Here is a 19,952-nt window from a genome sequence, read left to right on the forward strand (position 1 = left end):
GCTTCCAACTAAGTACTCTCTTCGTCCTAAAATATAACTATCGGATTTAACACTTCATACTTTCCTAGTACAAATAGTTTAATAGTTTAGAACGGAGAGAGTAACTGAGAAGTGTCAAATCTGATCTAGGTAGCTATATTTGGAACTGATGCCCCCATCATTTGCTTATTATAATCATACGTGGAATGACTTATTAATGGTTAAAAAATAATTTATAAATAAAACTTATATATATATGTGTGTGTGGGGTATTAGTGATCTAAAAGCAAAAGCTCAAAAATAAAATATAGTGAGAAAGCTCTAAAACTAACTATAAATTTAAATTTGTTAAAATTCAAGTTATGATTTATAAGCATAAGTGAAAAGACTCATTTGCCTCTGGTGTGACTGCATGTATTTTTGTTCAGTGTTTCTCGAAGACACGTATGGACATGCATACTGAACTGACTATTAATTCCAAGGATAAACTACTAAATCAGCAAGCTTAGCTGTTGAGGCACTTTGTATTCATCATTCACATCACTGGCATCCTAACTCAACATGTCAAATCGGAGAAAAGCAGAGACAACAGGCAGGATGGAGAGCAAATCGAACCACAAAGATTTCATCATCAGTACCAGCTGATAATAGTACCGCATGATTCTTTCAAAAATCTCTTGTACCACGTTGAGACTCCAATGGACATTGCTACTCACTTATCTTGTACAGTTGCAGGAACTCATTTGTCTCCAGTTCCGATCGTAAACATTTGATGTTAGAACAAAATCCGATCAAACTTTTACAAAAGAAATGGTGTATATAGATTTATCTCAGACAGTTTTACCATAATACAAAAATTTATGGCTAGGTTTTTAACATTTTAACAAACTCATATGAGTGCAATTTAATTAGTCCACAAACTAATTAACTCCGTTGGAGGTGTAACATTTATGCATGCATGTTGTCTGAAACCGGTTAGATAAAAGATATATAGACGAACGGTGCAAAATCAAGGATCGGTGGATATCAGTTAGCATATCATCTTACGAATCAAGCATACACACCAACATTTCGTTTGATAGGCTCTGTCTCACAATCAGATTGCTCTACATGCTTAATTATATAATATCCCAAAGGAAGATGAATCATATCACTACAAATTCAAGCGAATGTACGTATATGCTTCATATATATAGATGTTCAAATGAAGCTAGCTAGCTAGCAACGGATTAATTCATCCTTATCGATCGAATGTTCCTTTGTGCCCATCATCTCCAAACAAGCAATTTTTGACCCAAAAGCCGGAGATGGTTGCTGTTTAATATCGCTACTTTATATATAAGATATATCGTTAGGCATAAAGGAACATTTGACAAAGTTTAACCACAATATATGTATGTATTTTGCCCAGATGGTCGTGTACACATCGTCACAGGCCATGCCAAGTTCGTACATGATTTGCTAATTTAGGCCTTGTTTAGTTACTAAATTTTTTTTAAAAAACATCACATCGAATTTTTGGACACCTAAATAAACCATTAAACATAGATGAACCAAAAAACTACGCACAGTTACATATAGAAGAAATCTTGAGACGAATCTTTTGAGCCTAATTAGTTCATGATTAGCCATAAGTGCTATAGTAATCAACATAGGCTAATAACGGATTAATTAGGCTCAAAAGATTGTCTCGTGGTTTCTGGGCTAGCCGTGAAATTCGTTTTTTTATTCATGTCCGAAAACCCCTTCGGACATCCGGTCAAACATTTGATGTGATACTTTTACCAAAAATTTTCTCAATCTAAACACCACCTTAGATTTCAGTATGACAAAGCATACCCATTTTCTGTTGAAAAAGCGGCAACAATTAATGACATGTAGCATTTTAAAACAAAATAATGGATCGTTTAAAAATTAATACTCCCACTGGTGAAAAAGTATTGTATCATTTTGGACAAAATTTGGTCAAATTAACCTTCAAAATTCCGTCCATAAATAATTTCTCAAACACTTAGTGTTTTTAAACGATATACATAAATTCATCTTGAAAATTACTATTATTATATTATAAATTTATTGAATTTTATATGGATTCTAATTAAAAAAATCAATTGTCAGAATTTTATATATTTCTGACCGCATAGAGTATAATTATAAAAACATCCCAAGTTAATCGATTTATAGCCTTGAGCCCTTGGTGTTATCAAATTAATCAGGCTTGCTAGGGTGCGTGGTCATATACACTAATAGTTACTTTCTCGATGTAATATTTTTTAACATTATCTAGATTTACATGAATACTAATTAATCTAGATACATATATATATAAATTATATATATTTATCAAAGAATAGATTTAGATAAAGTTATAAAGTCTTAGAGGCAGTAGATATGGAGTGCCATCTGATGGTAATCTGATTCTTGACTAGCTTAGCTATAGGTGTTGAAAAGTAGTAGCAGGCCAGCTAGGTAGCTGTGGTGTTCGGTGATAGAGAGATTTGCCTGATTTCTGCTGAGCCAGAGACCTTCCGATACGATGCATAGCTAGCTCAAGCTGCAGCATGCAGGGGGTGTAGCTTTAGCTTTATTTTCTTCTCTTTGTTTATTAACCGAGCGTACATGCGTCTCGCATTATTCCGATCAGCAATTGGTACTAGCTAGTGACATTTATTTAGTATATATACAGTGCTAGCTAATTGCATTTACATGCACTCGATCGGTCAGCCAAATTTAGCTAACTAATTAATCTCATCTCTCCTTCGATCTGAGCTATAAATACAAGCCGGCCATGCATGCAACCAAGCATATATATCCAAATGTGCAGCTAGCTAGCTATTAAGTGTTCTTCCAATAAGGCAAACACACATATTTTTTGTTAATATATTTTGTGTCTCCTCATATATAATTTGTAGCAGTAGTGATCGATCAGTGTGGTGGAGCTAGCTAGGATGGCGGCATGGAGCGATAGCGACAACCAGAGGTTCGAGCGCGCGCTGGCCACGTACGACGGCGACACTCCCGGGCGGTGGGAGCTGGTCGCGGCGGCGGTCGGCGGCGGCAAGACGGCCGACGACGTCAGGCGCCACTACGAGCGCCTCGAGGCCGACCTCCACCGCATCGAGTCCGAGTCGGGACCACACCGCCACCACGACGACGCTACCCAATCCAATGGCCACCACACCAATAATACGTGAGTTAATTAGCGCATATATATATATATATTATAATTTTTGAGACAGTACTAAGTATCCAGAGATATTAAATTATAGGCGTTGATTGGGTGCGATCGAAGGATCCGATTCATTGGTACCTGTTGATGCTACGAAAAGTCCACACATGGTAACTAGCATGGGGGTAAAAAAGTAATTTTGTTCGGTGGGTCACGCGACATTTGCACGCCGCTACCGGGGAGAGAGAACGGGAGGGGAGAGAGAGGTCGCCGGGACGCGAGATGAAGACGGCAGCGTGGCTGCCGGACGCCGTCCGGACATGAGACGAAGACAGCAGCGCGGCGCCTGCCTGGACCCGCGATGACGGCGGCGGCGTGGCTGGCTGTGTGGCCTCTATTTTTTTTTATTCCTTTTCCAACAAATCAATGCGGTTAGATTTATTTGGTAACTCGGTTAGATTTATTTAATAACTCGTAGTATCTGGTATCTCTTTAAAAACGGTAAAAATACTCATATATGTATATGTACACACTTCCTAAACTACGGCATTAAATCTCTCTTCTGTACCTATGGTCTAACCAAATGTTTCAGCTCCATCAAAAAAAAATGAAGCGGGTTTGGATGGTACGAAAAACTAATTAAACTGGAGGGGTGTAGCGAGGTTCGAGCCATTCCATAGCTCTAATCTAAACCTCGCTGTAGGAATTAGTTTTAGAAGTTAGAGTCCTACCTAAAAAAGACTTGAATGACCCAATTTAAAAATAGGGGGATTATGAAAATATGTACCAAGGCTCTTAGCACATCATACAAATTTATGTATAAGTTGTGGGATTGTCACATTATTATTTGCTAAAAGAAGATTCTTGAAGTAATAATTTTTAAATGCATTATTTATCCTTGATATGCTACATAGAACATTTTCTATTGCTATTTTTAATCATTTTGGTCAAAACATTTTGTCCTAAATTAAGTGACTACTTAATGACTTAGAAATACAAGAAATTAGAGTAAACATGGACATGTAAAATTATTAAACGTCTTTCTGACAAAAAAAGGGTATAAATATATACATAGGGGTACTGTAAAGGTTATTTAATTTACCTAAGTACAAATTTATCTCAAATTAACTATAGTAGTCAATTAATATTTTGCGACGGGTCGAGGAACTGACATGTAATTTATGGTTGTATAAATAAGTGGCAAATTCTTTATTTATATTTTTCTAAGTTTTACGGCTTTATCATGCAGTTTCTAAGCCATCCATGGTAATTAGCATGTGAGCATATATGTGGATTGATTTAATTAGTGATCAGTTAGTTATATGTTTGTTTGCAGAGGCAAGCGGGCCTAGATCGTGATGATCGATGTCGCGACGACGAGATATGATGATCGATGCAAATTAATTAAGCGCATGTGTGCATGCATGCTGCCATGGTCATATATATATATAGTGAATAGATAAATAAATATATGATCGGTCATACATACATATATGGCCGACCAGAGCAGAGCTATATAGCGAGCGATCCATGCATGCATCTTGGCATAGATTAAGATTGTGCCGGTGTGTTTGTTTTAATTATACATTAAGCATGCATTTGGGATGTAAATATGTATTGCCTATTTGCCTTGCAGCGAGCGAGCGCGCGTACGTACGGGATGTGATTGCTGCATGCGCAGCTCTCCATATATACATGTATGGAGAGCATATATGTATGTATGTATTCATGAGTGACAACCAGCTTAATTAACCAACTGCTACTAGTTGTATTAATTGAGTGCTTGACTTTATATATATATATATATATATATATATATATATATATATATATAAAAGAATATTTTTCGGGTTTTAGATACAGTGCTTTGACTCTTCGTCTTATTTAATTTTTTTTACGATTAATATTTTTATTGTTACTATATAAAAAACATAAATAATAGACTAATTATTTTTAAGTTTTTGTATTTTTTTCAAATAAGACGAATAATCGATTTTTGGACGTAGAAATAAAAAAATGATAAGTACTACCTAAGTATAACTCCTCATCGATGGATCTTTATTAGTTAACGAGGCGAAAGAAGAAAGTGTAATTATTGTTAGATCGATCGATGGAGTCGTCGTCGGCGGAGAAGCCCGGGAACCTGGGAGGGTCGCTGCCGGTGCCCAACGTGCAAGACCTTGCTGCCCGCCCTGCCGACCTCACGCCGGCTCTTCTCCGCCGCTACCTTCGCCCGCCGCACGCCGCCACCACCTACGACTACAACGATGCCCGCCTGCCCGTCGTTGACTTGGTCAGGCTCCTCGACCCGGGGCTCGCCGGCGAGGAGGAGGCCGCTAAGCTCAGCCATGCCTGCGAGGAGTGGGGCTTCTTTCAGGTGGTCAACCATGGGATCCCCGAGGAGACGGTGGAGGAGATGAAGCGTGACGTGATGGCCTTCTTCCACCTCCCGCTAGCCCAGAAGGCGGCGTACGCGCAGCGGCCGGAGTGGATCGAGGGCTACGGTCAGGCGTTCGTCAAGTCGGAGGAGCAGACGCTGGACTGGTCCGACCTCTACTTCCTCGCCACGCAGCCGCCCAGCTACCGCGACCTCCGCTTCTGGCCACCGGGCCCTCCACCTTCCGCCGCTCCATGGACCGCTACTCCGCCGAGACGCAGCGGGTGGCCGTCGAGCTCCTGCGAGCCATGGCGCGCAACCTGGGCCTCCGAGACGCCGGTGAGATGACGAGGATCGCGGCGGCGCAGCACATGCGGATGAACTACTACCCGCCATGCCCGGCCAAGGAGCTGTGGGACAGGGTCCTTGGCGTGTCGCCGCACTCGGACGCCGTGGGGCTGACGCTGCTGATGCAGCTGAGCCCGGTGCAGGGTCTGCAGATCAGGAAAGACGACGGCGCCTGCTGGCTCCCCGTCGACCCCATCCCCGGCGCGCTGGTGGCTAACGTCGGCGACATCATCGAGGTGCTGACTAACGGCAGGTACAAGAGCATCGCGCACCGGGCCGTGGTGGACGCGCGGCAGGAGCGGATGTCCGTGGCCGCCTTCGGGTCGGCGCCGTACGGCCCGCTGGAGGAGATGGTCGGAGGCGGCGAGGCGCTGTACCGGACCATCAGCGTCGAGGACTACGTCAGGCTCGTCATCTCCAGCAAGCTCGACGGCAAGAATATCTTGGACTCTGTCAAGATTATTTAAAAATCCATCATTTATATTTGAATGGCTAATTAATCTCATATACTCCAGTATATATTTATCTCTATTTATCCCTGGTTGGTGGCCGTGCCGGCCGAGTTAATTACATTTTCCCTTTCAAATAAGGTAAAATGGATCTGTCAATGTTTATGTTTTAGTTTGTAAGTTATTTGAAGTTGATTATGTAAGGTACTACAATAAACAAAACCTCGAATGTTCCCTTCCTCTATTTTATTTTATATTATAAGATATTTATTTATTTATATATTTATGCATATTGTTTACCTGTTATATCCAGATTTATTATCATTCATATAAATATATAAATAATATAAAGTCTTATATTATAAAACGGATGATAGCACTCTATTCCAAAATATTATAGCATTTAAAATAATACTTAAATTAATTATTTTAAATTTTGACTATTAAGAGCACGAAAAGAAAACTAAAATATCGATCAGGCATTATGAAAAGGACCTACCGGTCAGATATTTTCTCTACCAAAAGAAAAACAGACGCCTGCCTGCAGATGTTTTTGACATGCTCAAATAGTTGAGCGACAATAACAATCCCACCTCTCTTTTTTTTTTCTCTGAATCCAGCCAAAATAGGTAATATCTATGTGTTTTTGGTTGCTACAAGAGATTTCCTGACTTATTTAAGATTGTAAATAATAAAATATTTGGTTTTTTGCATGCAATCATCTCTCACATTTTATATTGAAGGAGTATTTCATCGTGTCTTTGTGGCCGCTGCGTAGAAGGTGCTCACCCTCTGGCTCTGCTCCAACACAAAGCAAATGAGCGAACGTTGCGAGTGAGGGGTAGCGACGGGTCGAGGAGACGGCAGCGGGGACCGGAGGACAACAAGAACAGCGGGGTCGGGAGAGGTTGTCACACGCACTAAATAGGGGCGATCTGCGCCAACAAATGTGACCGCTTGATTTGATAAAGTGATTTTGTGCCATAGGATCTGAGGAACGATGAATAAAAAAGAACGTGAAATAAGTAAAACATGTTTATGCGCCATGCCGAATAGCAAGTGAAAAAAAAATCGAAAATTCAACACAGAGGATAGGAAAACCGGATAATTGGGATGCTGCGAGGCGCACAAGGTGTCGTTGTTTATTTTAATGCAACCGCCAAATGTGGCGGGAAATATCACGGTTATTATTTGATTTATTTAAGAAAAATGTCAAACAACATATTTGTAAATAAAAAATAACTTATGAATAAAACTTTTACATTGGAGTTCTTTGCGGTACAAAAGATAATGCTGCAAAATAAACTCGGATAAAAACCCTAACATCTATTTTATGTTTTAAATTTAAAGTTAAAAATTTAAATTTTGGTTTATAAGTATAAAAAAAATGAAAAACAAATTGGGTCGATAACTTTAGCATTTTGAAATTAGTCCCAAAGTAAGAAAATATTTTCATTTCCTTTATTTTAACCAATGACCGTTCTAGTGTATTACCTCTATTATTAGTTACCGTGAAAATACTTTGTAAGTGCGAAGGAGGGAGTAGCTGAAAAATATCTGGCCGTGTTTTTTACCGTAAATTTCCTAGAAAAACAGAAACCTTGAGTCAGATATATACTAGTACTCCTGTACTCCGGCAGGTAAAGGGGCGTTTTTATTTTATTTTGGGAGATATTTTTGTTAAAAAAAAAAGATATCGATAGAGTAGAGAGAAGGGTGAAGGAAGGAAGGAAGAGCAAGGAGGGCGCGAAAGGCAACCCAATCCCCAATCCAAATCCATCCATCCAACCTATCAATGCCACCCATGGCCGCCGCCGCGCCGGCCTTCCTCTTCCTCTCCCCTCCCGGCAAGCTGCCCGGCAAGCCCAAGCCCAGTCCCAATCGGAAGCAGCCGTGCGCTTCGTCTTCGTCTTCGTCTTCGTCTTCGTCGTCGCCCTCGCTCGCCGAGCAGCTGGAGCCCCTGTCCCGGACGCTCCTCCACGGCAAGCCCACGCCCACCGAGCACGCGCCGGGCCCCACCTGGGTCAACCCCTCCAAGCCCAAGCCCAGCGTCCTCTCCCTCCGCCGCCACCGCCGCCGCTCCCCTTCCTCCCACCCCTCCTCCGCCCCGCTCCAGCCGCTCCTCCGCGACCTCCGCGCCCTCCCCGACGCCGCCGACCTCGCCCCCACCCTCCACGCATTCTTCCCGCCCTCCTCCCCGCCCTCCGCCTCCGACGCCCTCCTCCTCCTCAACTACCTCCACCCCTCCTGGCGTAAGTCCCTCTCTCTCCTCGCCTGGCTTCGTGCCCTCCCCGCCTTCCCCCTCGACACCATCCTCTTCAATGTCACCCTCAAGTCCCTCCGCGCCGCCCGCCAGTGGCCCCACGCCGAGGGCCTCGCCCTCGACATGCTCGCCTCCGCCGTCCCTCTCGACAACATCACCTACTCCACCCTCATTACCACCGCCCGCCGATGCCGCCAGTTCGACAAGGCCCTCCACTGGTTCGAGCGCATGTACACCTCCGATGGCGTCCTCCCCGACGAGGTCACCTACTCCGCCATCCTCGACGTCTACGCGCAGCTCCGCATGAAGGAGGAGGTCCTCGCGCTCTTTGACCGCGCGCGCGGCAGCGGCTGGAAGCCCGACCACGTCGCCTTCGCGGTCCTCGCCAAGATGTTCGGCGAGGCCGGCGACTACGACGGCATCCAGTTCGTCTTCAGGGAGATGCGCGAGGTCGGCATCAAGCCCAACATCTTCGTCTACAACGCGCTGCTGGAGGCACTGGGCAAGACCGGCAAGCCCGGCCTCGCGCGCAACCTGTTCGACGAAATGACATCCGAGGGCGTCGAGCCCAACGCGCGCACGCTCACGGCGCTGGCCAAGATCTACGGGAGGGCGCGCTGGGGCCGCGACGCGCTGCAGCTCTGGGAGCAGATGCGACAGAAGAAGCTGCCCGCCGATAACATCCTCTGCAACACGCTGCTCAGCATGTGCGCCGACGTGGGGCTAGTTGGCGAGGCCGAGCAGCTCTTCAGCGATATGAAGGATCCAGACCAGGGCGACGTGCCGAAGCCGGACAAGTGGAGCTACACGGCCATGATCAACATCTACGGGAGCAGCGGTGACGCTGACCGTGCACTCCAGCTGTTTGCAGAAATGGTGGAGTGCGGAATTGAGCCCAACATCATGAGCTACACCATTGTGATCCAGTGCCTGGGCAAGGCAGGGAGGATACGAGACGCAGTTGAGGTTCTAGAGACCGGGATGTCCAACGGTCTCGAGCCCGACGACCGGCTCTGCGGGTGCCTGCTCTCTGTGGTCGCGTTGAGCAGTGGGGAGGAGACGGAGATGGTGCTCGCTTGCCTGGAGAAGGTGAGGAGTGATCTGGTGAAGCTCATCAGAATGCTTGGGGATGCCGGGGTGGGAGCCGACGACCTGACAGTGAAGCTGAAGGGCATACTGAATGCCGTGGCCCCTGAGGTGCGGCGACCATACTGCAATTGCCTGATCGACATATGCCACAACCATGGGTACCCTTCCGAGAGGGCAGTGGAGCTCTTCCGCCTCGCCCGGCTCTATGGCTTGTACTCCAAGATCCACACGAAGAAGGAGGAAGAGTGGTCATTGGACCTGCGGTCACTGTCCGTGGGCGCGGCCAAGACGGCGTTCGATGAGTGGATGAAGACCATCTCGGAGCACAAGGAGGGTCTGCCACAGACTTTCAGTGTGTACACCGGCTCCAGCACCCACAAATTCGCGCAGGGGCTGGCCGCTGCCTTCGCCGCCCATCTTGAGCAGCTGGAGGCGCCGTTCCATGCCAGCGAGTCCCAGCTGGGCAGCTTCATCAGCAGCAGGGATGATCTGGTCTCCTGGTTGCAGACGAGCATCTCATCACCTGCTGTTGCAGTATGATCACTCATCACTGGACTGATCGATCGACGGTTGGCTGCAGACAGGAAGGAGGGATGATCGCCGTGCCATGAATACTTATTGGTTCGGTTGCTCCCAAGGATTGGGAATTTGGGAGTAGGGATGACTGGAAGGATCTGTAGATGCATACTCCATGGCCGACATTTCTCATTTTTACACTAGTTTGTAGAGTAGGAAGCTTGACAAGTGATATTCATAAGCTGATACTACAGCAGTAGCTTGCTCACCTAGCTATTTCATCGATTACTACATTGTTATTATGGTGAGGGGACTCTGAAGTTGAGCTTATAGTTTATTGTAAATTTCTGGATAATGGTACTTACACTACATGGTGTACACTCGTTGGTTGTGGTGTGTGTATGGATCCCTAACATATCCCTGGGTGAAGGATGATGATATTATTATCTGTCGGAAGAAGCAAGCGACGGAATGAACTACTCTCAGTCTCAGGTTGTCCAAGTGTAGAAAGGCCCAGTAGGCCCATCCCATCTCTTAATCATGGGCCGAGCCAGGGCCCACCATGAAGTACGTGTCTTCTCCTCTCTCTCTCTCTCTCTCTCTCTCTCTCTAGTTCTTCCTTCCGATCGACCAAACAACATCCGCCGGAGATCGCCGATCGACAAGACAAGATGATACTCGCCGTCCTCTTCTCCAACTCCGACGGCAACATCCTCATCGAGCGGTACGCACCCTCCTCCTCCTCCTCCTCCTGAGCCAGATCTGTCTTGCCATCGATCTCCTGCCACAGCCACAGATTTGGGGGACCTCCTGAGGCAGATCTGCCAGTTCAACACGACGCGGCCAAATTCCGCACAACCAGATCTCTTCCTCCTTCCTCATGCTCCCCGTACTTACCACCAGTTACACTGATGCTTTTTTTTTCGCAGCTTCCATGGGGTTCCCGCGGAGGAAAGGCTGCACTGGCGTTCTTTCCTCGTCAAGCTTGGCGCCGAGAATCTCAAGGGGGCCAAGAACGAGGAGCTGCTCGTTGCCTCTCACAAGTAGTATCCGCTATCCTCATTTTCCTTTTCCTTTTAGCTGCTTTTCCTTTTAACTGCTTGCTAGGGCATGCGAATTTTATGCATTTTACCTGACTGCCAGTATTAGGTTGCTACAACCAAAAGGCTCTTTAAGATTTAGTAATTATTCAGGTCCATTGTTATTTCGATTCTACTATAATATGTCATCATCATCATCATCATCATCTTATTACTATTATTATTAACATCAACAATAATTATCTCATATCTTGCACGATAGCACCAATCTTGTGTTAACATTGCTCCCTCATGTGCCTATATTCATCAAATTCTGTAGAAATCTATTTTTGCCTTCCAGTATGCCACTGCCACCATTCCGATCATCAACTTGATGCTTCTCAATTTATTATCTCTGTTACCAGCTATACTCTTATATTTAGTGAGCCTGTAAACTGCAGTTCAATATATTGAATTTGTAGAATTAAGCTTCAGATATTGTTAGGGTTGATCAGGTGGTACAGTAAGTGGACTAGAAGAAAACTATTGAACATTAATCAGATCCTATGGTTGCCTTGAGTTCCATTTCTAGATTATGTTATCCTTCTGAATCATGTGTGTCCTCTCCTATGAATCATTTGCTCATTGCTGTATTGTTATTTACGATTGGCACATTTTCAGGTCAGTCTCTATTGTTTATACCATGATTGGGGATGTCTGCCTGTACATTGTTGGCAAGGATGAATATGATGAGCTTGCTTGTGAGTGTCCAACTTATGATATTCTTCTCCAATGTAAAACATATATATATGTATATAGTTGGAATGCTTACTGCTTTCACAACATTTGTACTCATGGCTGCTACTCCATGAATTGTCTTTAGTGGCTGAGGTGATATTTGCAATCACATCGGCGGTGAAAGATGTGTGTGGAAAACCTCCTACCGAGCGGCTTTTCCTTGACAAATACGGGAGGATCTGCTTATGCCTTGATGAGATTGTTTGGAAGGTACAGCTTGGGTCAATTGTCTGGTGTCTGAAGTTCCCCACTTTTGTGGGATCTAGGGTTGTGTTCTTTTGGTGATGAAAGATGATCTGTTTTTAATAGCTATTTAATGGTATAAAAGAGAAAATTAACTGCTATAAAGTAAAATATCTACTTTAGAAAAGTGAGATGATGAACTTCTATATAGAAACATTTTGAAAAGAAAGGCGCTGTTCATCACCAAACAAACGCATTCCTAATACTATTCTAGCGCTTGATGATATTGCATGTTGTTGATACAGGGTCTGCTGGAGAACACGGAGAAAGACAGAGTGAGGAGGTTGATCAGGCTAAAGCCGCCCGTGGAGCCATGATTTTGATCACTTTTTGATGTGTGTATCCTTCTCGTCGTGTAACCAGATTCAGATCTCTCGCGGTTTAGTGTTGGCAGTCGGTTTTTCTCCGTGGGTTGGAGAATTCTGTACGTGGATTTGTGGATGACTAAATACATTGTGCCACTGTTTTGTATTACTCCATCTTTTGCATATTGCAAGAATTCGGCTATGCTTAGATTCATTAATATCAATATAAATGTAAACAATACTAAAACACATCGTGAGTGAGACGGAAGTAGCATTATGCTATACACTTGTGTCAATGGAACGATTGCTGCTGCGCTATGCTCTGCTTTTACTTGGGTTATTAGTAGGGTTCTTAAACCGCAGCCGACCGCGTGTACCGCGGTAACCACGCTATATTTGGTCAAATGCAAAAACTATGTTTAACTTGATAAATTTTATAGGTTTTACACTCCATGGTGCAGTAACCTCCAACCTCCTAGTGGTTAGAGTATTTATAACAAATTTGGTTCTCCATATCTTTATGAATGATCATATAAAAAGTCCTTTCTTCGTATTGTTTGTGCTCTTAGTAGATAATCCATATCACATAGTTTATATCACATCCAACTATACTTTAACTAAGATAATCCATATTACATAGTTGATATCACATCCAACTATACTTTAGAAAAGTGCTTGTGCGCTGTAATTAGAGAAAAATATTAATTTATAATTTCAACATCAGTCTAAAGAATAATAGAAGTGATCATCACCCCGTGAAGAGTTTCACACGCGCCTTTATGCGACAATAAGGATGGCTTTGTGGACTGAAGTGGTCAACTCGGATGGGCTAGATCGACCGGAAGTAAAAGTTTTGATGTGTGCTATACCATAAATACGTTGAAAAGTTTTCTTAAAAATGTAACATTTTTTTAGTATTTTTTAAATAGTTTGACCATAACGTATACAGTATGAAACTTAAAAACTATATTATGGCACTATAAAACTTAAAAATGAGAAAGCTAATTTATGAGTAAAATTTTTATACATGTGTTCTTAGTAATCTAAAAGCTAAGGCTAGAAAAGAAACTGTAATTAGAAAACCTTAAAATTAACTCTAAATTTAAGACTAGAAATTCAAATTTTTACTTATAAATATAAGGAAAAACAAAAATAAGTATGAAAAACTATAGCATGGTACCCTCAATCAACAACATACCAGATGATTTTTAGTCAATGGCGATTACCACTCCAGGGAGACGTGGCCATGCTTTCCTTCTCGTTGTCTCCAAGTTGTATTGCGCGCTGGCAGATCTTGTCACCCGGGCAACATGCGAAGTTGGCAGAATCGTTATTTCTTCTATAGTAGTAGAGATATAAACTGCATATTTTTCTGTAAGCATCTACTTGGAAAAGATTGTCTTAGAACCTCATATAGATGATGGCTAAATGTGAAAATGTGCTACACATTGTTCTCTATTTTGTGTATGGATGAGATGGTTGTTTGGCTTTTTATTAAAAAGCCATATGATATATTTACAAATAAAAATAATTTATGAATAAAAGTTTTATATATGTATTTTTAGATATATAAAAGCTAAAGTTGAAAAATATATTTTATTGAAAAACAAAAAATTAAGTTTAAATTAAAAGTTAAAAATTTAAATTTTAGCTCGTACTCGTAACGGGAAAAAGACGGGGAGGAGAGGATAACTGAAAAACTCTGCTTAAAGTAGAACAATCCTGTGCGAGAAGGATAAGCAAACATCACTGACGGTCGTGTTGCCAGGGCTCCTTCCAAAGCAAGCAGCGTATTATGAATTACTTTCTTTAAAGAAAAAAAAAAGAGAAGGGAAGCAAGTGACGATGGTGGCCGCAGTAGAAAATTTGACCGAATTTTAAAGATACAACAAATAAATTTTAAGAGCACCAGCAGCAAATAATGTAAACGTCTAAAAATTAAAAATGTAAATCTCCTTTTGTACTACTAGTCCCGCCACCGCCTCAGCTTCCTCGTCTCCGCCCCCGCCGCCGCGACCTCCGCCGGCGCCGCGTCCTCCTCCTCCGCGAGACCCAGCGCAGCCGCCGGCCGTCATGGCTCGCAACAAGGTAAAGCCAACCCCAACGTCGCCCTACCCTCCCTCCGTCCCCTTCAACCCAAAAAATGCAAAGTCCCCTCCACTTCTCCTGTCAGCCCTAGGGTTTAATCCTTCCGGTCGGACTATCATAATCATAATCATAATAATAGTAATGGACGAGTACTCCTCCACTTCTCCATTCGATTATGATTTTGCCGATTTAGTAGATCATTTACCCCCCACTTCTATTGCTTAAACACGCCTTCTCAGGTTAGCAACTATCCTAATTTTACATTTTCGTTTTTTTTTAAACTTTGGCAATACCTTACTCCGGGACTGACAATGTGATGTTACCTGATTCGACAAAATGAATAAGAACCCATACTACTGACTCCTTTTTTCCCCCCACTGCTGGCTGGTTATTCTGGGTGTTTCAAAGATAACTAGTATTTTTCAGTTACCAATATGTAAGAGCAATTCTGATTAATTAATCTAGGAAGCATTGGTTTTGCTGTTGGATGTTGGACCATCGATGCATGGTGTGCTGCAACAAGTTGAGAACGTCTGCTCCACCCTTGTGCTTAAGAAGGCAAGCGTTTACTGTTTCCACTCGCAAACTTTTAAGTTCCCAAATGCAAATGCTGCAACCTGCAATTCATTGTAAATTGTAATCCATCATTGCTTCAAGCTAATCCATTGCCTATTTCCCCCCTCTCTGCAGCTAGTTTATAATAGGAGTGATGAGATTGGTGTTGTCCTTTTCGGAACTAAAGGTATGGTTACATACAAATGTTTTACTAAGCTTTTGCTTGCACTTCAAATGTTCTGTGTTGTTTTCGATTAGCTACATTGAGCGAGCAACTGGTTGACAATGGAAAAGGATAAAGCCACAGTTATATTGAACAAGGATGTGATTAACAGTGGTGAAGGATCAGACAATGTGATGTTGCATATCTCATTCATCTAGTGACTAGTCTTATTAAACACTTCTTCTGAAGGCACTATGAGCGGTGATAGATCTACTTATACACCAATATTTGAATTTCTTTGCTGGAAATTTGAGCACCATGCATGAACATTCTCTGGGTCACATATTTCTTGCTTCAAAATGTTCCATGGGCTGCTTGATTTATCTTTATTTGTGTAGAAACATGCAATGAACTTGCAAAGGAGCTTGGGGGCTATAAGCATGTGGTGGTTGCGCGTGATATTAAAGTTGTTGATGAAGAAACAACACATGCTCTACAAAACCTTCCTAGGGGAACTTCCCCTGGTGATTGTATCCACAAGTGTATTCTGACGTTTGGTTTCTAGTTTGTTGTTGACTACACATCTGTTACTGCATTTGCCATAACCACTACTATCAACACACACCGTACAGCACCTATCTGATTATTCATTTATGAAGCATTTTTTCTTTTGGACTGCTGTGCCTACATTTGCATGTTGCTAGATGATATCTACAATATTGGAGCTCAAATTAGTATTTCTCAGTCCGTCGTCTTTAAGTCTTTGCATTTTGAGGGCTTCCTTTTACCGTGATATTGTCATCCATACTCAACATCTGCTCTTTGTCTAGCAGCTCCTGCCTATGGATTTGTAATATGGCAAATGTTTTATACTTGCTTCTTTTGCATATTCTATTTTTTCCTCTCTTAGTTTCTTTGATTTACACCATAATAGTGATGTTTGAACATTGTCTTGTTCTATACTCCTGCGGATTTTGGTTGAAATCAGATACTGGAATTCCTTGACTAAGGCAAGTTTTGGATGCAATTGTTGTTGGTTTGGATATGCTGATAAGGAAATTTGGAAATATGAAAGGTAAACAGCGTATGTGTCTAATCACTGATGCACAACATCCATTAAGAGATCCTCCCCAAGGAACAAAAAAAGAGCAGGTGGACACTATTGCAGACCAGATGAAAAAACACGAAATGAAGATGGACTGCATTGTTTTCAGAGAATCTGGAGTTCTTCACAATGCTGTAATGGATGAAAATGACCAATTATTATATCACTTCAGAGAAAGGTCAGTAGCAAAGGTAGTTCAGGTTGACAGCCCGACATCGCTCTTAGGTGCTCTCAGGACTAGAAATATACTTCCAGTTACTGTCTTCAGGGGAGACTTGGAAGTGAGCTCTAACTTCAAAATCAAGGTGGGATATTGTTTTCCTTAACTCATTTATTGTTTTTTCAGGTAGAGAAATTTATATTAATTCTTGTTCTGTTTGCAATTTAGTCTGATGCCTTTCTGAACAGGTGTGGGTCTACAAGAAAACATCCGAGGAGAAATTCCCCAGTTTGAAGAAGTATTCTGATAAGGCTCCTGCTAGTGATAAATTTGCCACTCATGAAGTCAAAGTGGATTATGAGTACAAAAGTGTTCTAGAACCAGACACTGTTGTTCCACCAGATCAAAGAATTAAAGGATATCTTTATGGTCCACAAGTAGTTCCTATATCATCTGCTGAATGGGAGGCTGTTAAGTTCAAACCTGAGAAAGGTGTGAAGCTTCTAGGTTTTACTGATAGATCCAGCATATTTCGGTAACCAATATCCTTCAACCTTTTATTTTGCATAAGATATTATTCTTTGGAACTTATTGATTTGTATTAATTAATGCCGTTGCTACATTTAATTTCACTTTTGTTTCAAGTTGTTTGAGGTCACTTGTTTGAAGACAGAGCAAACCAATAAATTCATGTGATCATTCAAGCATGAAGAGTTAGCTTATGTATTTTATATCATTGGATATTGGCATGATACTATGAAACATAACATTATAAAATAAATTCTTGCTCTAGCTGATATCGTTAGCATCACTATGAAGTTAGCTGGTTTGGGTGTACTTCCATTATAAGTAGCTACTTCTTACAATTCTGACCAATATATATTATATGCTATTCCCTCCCTTTTTAAATATATGCCATTGACTTTTGAATATGGCGTTTGACTATTTGGCTTGCTGAAAAAATTGGTGCAAATTATGCAAAAAAAAAAAATCAGCGATGCATAAGTTCCTTTAATAATAAAACAAATCACAACAAAATAAATGGTATTTACATAGTTTTTTTAATAAGACGAATGGTTAAACGTCATGTCCAAAAGTCAACAACATCATTTATTTAGAAATGGGGGTAGCAGAAGAGCACATGTTCCACGCTATGTTGTTGTATTTGAGTTTACGTTATAGGTATTTATCATGTTATAACGCCCATTGGGATGAATGTGTTGGGAGTTGGAAATGGTGACTGGTTTCGGCACAAAAACAATATATGAATGTGTACTCTGATGCGATCAATGAATCCAAGGTCATTACATGTAACCTATATGTTTATAGGTACAGTATAGATTGTGTAACCCAGATCTGTACTGGATCAAAATTCTGATTGTCCCCAAGGAATGCTTTATAAAGTTTTTCTTTTCTGAAAGTATCTCAGTTCCAAAGTGTGTAAATTAAGTGCTATGAATATGATTATGAGTTTAATGTCTTACTATAATGCTATTTTAAGACCAGATATTAGTAACGGTGACACATTCCACTTTATCTACTTTGACAGGCACTATTTTATGAAAGATGTATTCTCCTTTGTACCAGAACCAGGAAACAGAAAAGCAGCTGTTGCTGTTTCTGCCTTAGCTAGAGCAATGAGTGAAATGGACAAGGTTGGAATTTTACGATGTGTATGGAGGCAAGGTCAAGGGAATGTTGCTTTGGGTGTATTAACACCAAACATTTCATCAGTGAGAAATGTTGTATGTATTTTATTTACTCACAACTTATTCTTGTAGGGTTTGATGGATGATTTCATATGTTCAAGCAATTTACTTCTCCGTGCAGCCGGATTCTTTTTACTTCAATATACTTCCATTTGCTGAGGATATCAGAGAGTTTCAGTTTCGGTCCTTCAGCAGCCTGCCAGCATCATCTCAGCCTACCGAGGAACAGCAGGAAGCTGCAGATAACCTGGTGAAGATGTTAGATCTTGCACCACCTGGAAGGGAGGAGATCCTTAAGCCTGATTTCACACCGAATCCCATGTTGGAGGTGATATAACTTCACAATAGAACTATTCATCAAAATAAATTTAGATACTCTGGTATTATTCTTTCTTATATGCCTTAGATATTTTTCATGTACTTTTCACTTTTTCATTGGAGTATGTTGTGTAAATGTTTTTGTGTAGTGCTCTTGTGTTTTGTTACTAAGTTGTACTGATAGGTTCTACCAAACATTTTATTTTTTTAAAGCTCCTCTTTTGTGTACATTCTTTGTTTTGTTGACTAAGGTTCACTTGCCACTTCCTCCTTCAGAGATTCTACAGTTTCCTTGATCTCAAGTCAAAGCAGCCTGATGCAAATGTCCCACCACTCAACAAATGTCTAAAGAGGATCACTGAACCTGTCATTGATTATCAAGCACCGCTGATAAAAAAGTTAGGCAATGCATTTGAGCTGAAGGAGAACCCCAAGGTTAGAAACATTGCTGATTGTGTTATTGACTTGATACAATAATTTTGGGGAAACATTAAATTTGCGTGGACTGATTACAGAAAAAGAAAGCACGGACGCAGGACAGATTGACTTATACTGGTGCTGATGATCAAACTAAATCATTAGATGAGCTTTCTGCAGAGAAGGCTGGGGTTTTGGAAGCTCTATATCCTCCAAAAGAGAAGGTTGGGGGGATTGGCGATCATAGTCCTGTCCAAGATTTTGAAGCGATGCTATCACAGAGATCTAGCTCAGCGTGGGTTCAGAAGGCAATTGAAGAGATGCAGAAGTACATAACTGCTTTAATACAGGATTCCCCTGACGGGGATTATCACCGAAAGGCACTGGAGTGTCTTGCTGCTTTACGGAAGGCCTGCATTATTGAACAGGTAATCTCTCCTATGGTTAATTTTCATGTGATCTGATAGTAGTGAGACGCAATGCATGCCCTTTGTTTTGTTGTGTGACCTCACGCATAGTTTGCTCGGTTTTCCCTTAGGAACCAAAGGAGTACAATGGATTCCTAACTAAGCTCTGTCAGGAATTTAGGGCGGTCGATGATGCAAAATTTTTTCAGCTTCTCTTGTCCAAGAATGCTTCACTTATAAGCAAAGAAGAAGCACCTGATAGGTAAGGAGAACTCTGTATATCAGTCCTATAAGCATGGCTTTCTTTTTCAGTTTTTGCCATTTAATTACCTTGTCTATATGCATGTAGCGATGTGACGGAAGAGATGGCGAGAAACTTTTGTCTGAAATCCGAGCCGTCCTCTCAGTAGCATCGAGTTCTGACTTCTGAAGGCCTGGACGCTAACGAGCAACTGATAGCCTTCCTACTAATTCT

General features: G+C 41.9%; 3 protein-coding genes and 1 pseudogene across 3 annotated transcripts; all 4 read left to right on the forward strand.

The window, feature by feature from the left end:
* Window positions 1-2,780: 2,780 nt before the first annotated feature.
* LOC121053969 (protein RADIALIS-like 3) lies at window positions 2,781-4,896 on the forward strand. The gene is made up of 2 exons (XM_040522693.1): window positions 2,781-3,169; window positions 4,485-4,896. The coding sequence occupies exons 1-2, from the start codon at window positions 2,928-2,930 to the stop codon at window positions 4,498-4,500; spliced, it is 258 nt and encodes an 85-aa protein (XP_040378627.1). The 5' UTR covers window positions 2,781-2,927; the 3' UTR covers window positions 4,501-4,896.
* A 362-nt stretch (window positions 4,897-5,258) lies between these two features.
* LOC102712797 lies at window positions 5,259-6,340 on the forward strand (annotated as a pseudogene).
* Window positions 6,341-7,970: 1,630 nt separating this feature from the next.
* Window positions 7,971-12,746, forward strand: LOC107303360 (pentatricopeptide repeat-containing protein At5g46580, chloroplastic). Its single transcript, XM_040521834.1, has 7 exons — window positions 7,971-10,208; window positions 10,313-10,350; window positions 10,759-10,914; window positions 11,120-11,233; window positions 11,891-11,970; window positions 12,093-12,217; window positions 12,496-12,746. Exons 1-7 carry the CDS (start codon window positions 8,118-8,120, stop codon window positions 12,565-12,567), a joined length of 2,676 nt encoding a protein of 891 aa, XP_040377768.1. The 5' UTR covers window positions 7,971-8,117; the 3' UTR covers window positions 12,568-12,746.
* A 1,748-nt stretch (window positions 12,747-14,494) lies between these two features.
* LOC102722199 (ATP-dependent DNA helicase 2 subunit KU80) lies at window positions 14,495-19,917 on the forward strand. Its single transcript, XM_006650864.3, has 12 exons — window positions 14,495-14,643; window positions 15,109-15,201; window positions 15,334-15,385; window positions 15,760-15,891; window positions 16,377-16,771; window positions 16,875-17,161; window positions 18,176-18,371; window positions 18,457-18,663; window positions 18,930-19,088; window positions 19,169-19,498; window positions 19,609-19,739; window positions 19,827-19,917. The coding sequence occupies exons 1-12, from the start codon at window positions 14,629-14,631 to the stop codon at window positions 19,885-19,887; spliced, it is 2,058 nt and encodes a 685-aa protein (XP_006650927.1). The 5' UTR covers window positions 14,495-14,628; the 3' UTR covers window positions 19,888-19,917.
* Window positions 19,918-19,952: the final 35 nt, after the last annotated feature.

The sequence above is a fragment of the Oryza brachyantha genome, chromosome 3, assembly GCF_000231095.2.
Source record: "Oryza brachyantha chromosome 3, ObraRS2, whole genome shotgun sequence".
NCBI classification, from domain to species: Eukaryota; Viridiplantae; Streptophyta; class Magnoliopsida; order Poales; family Poaceae; genus Oryza; species Oryza brachyantha.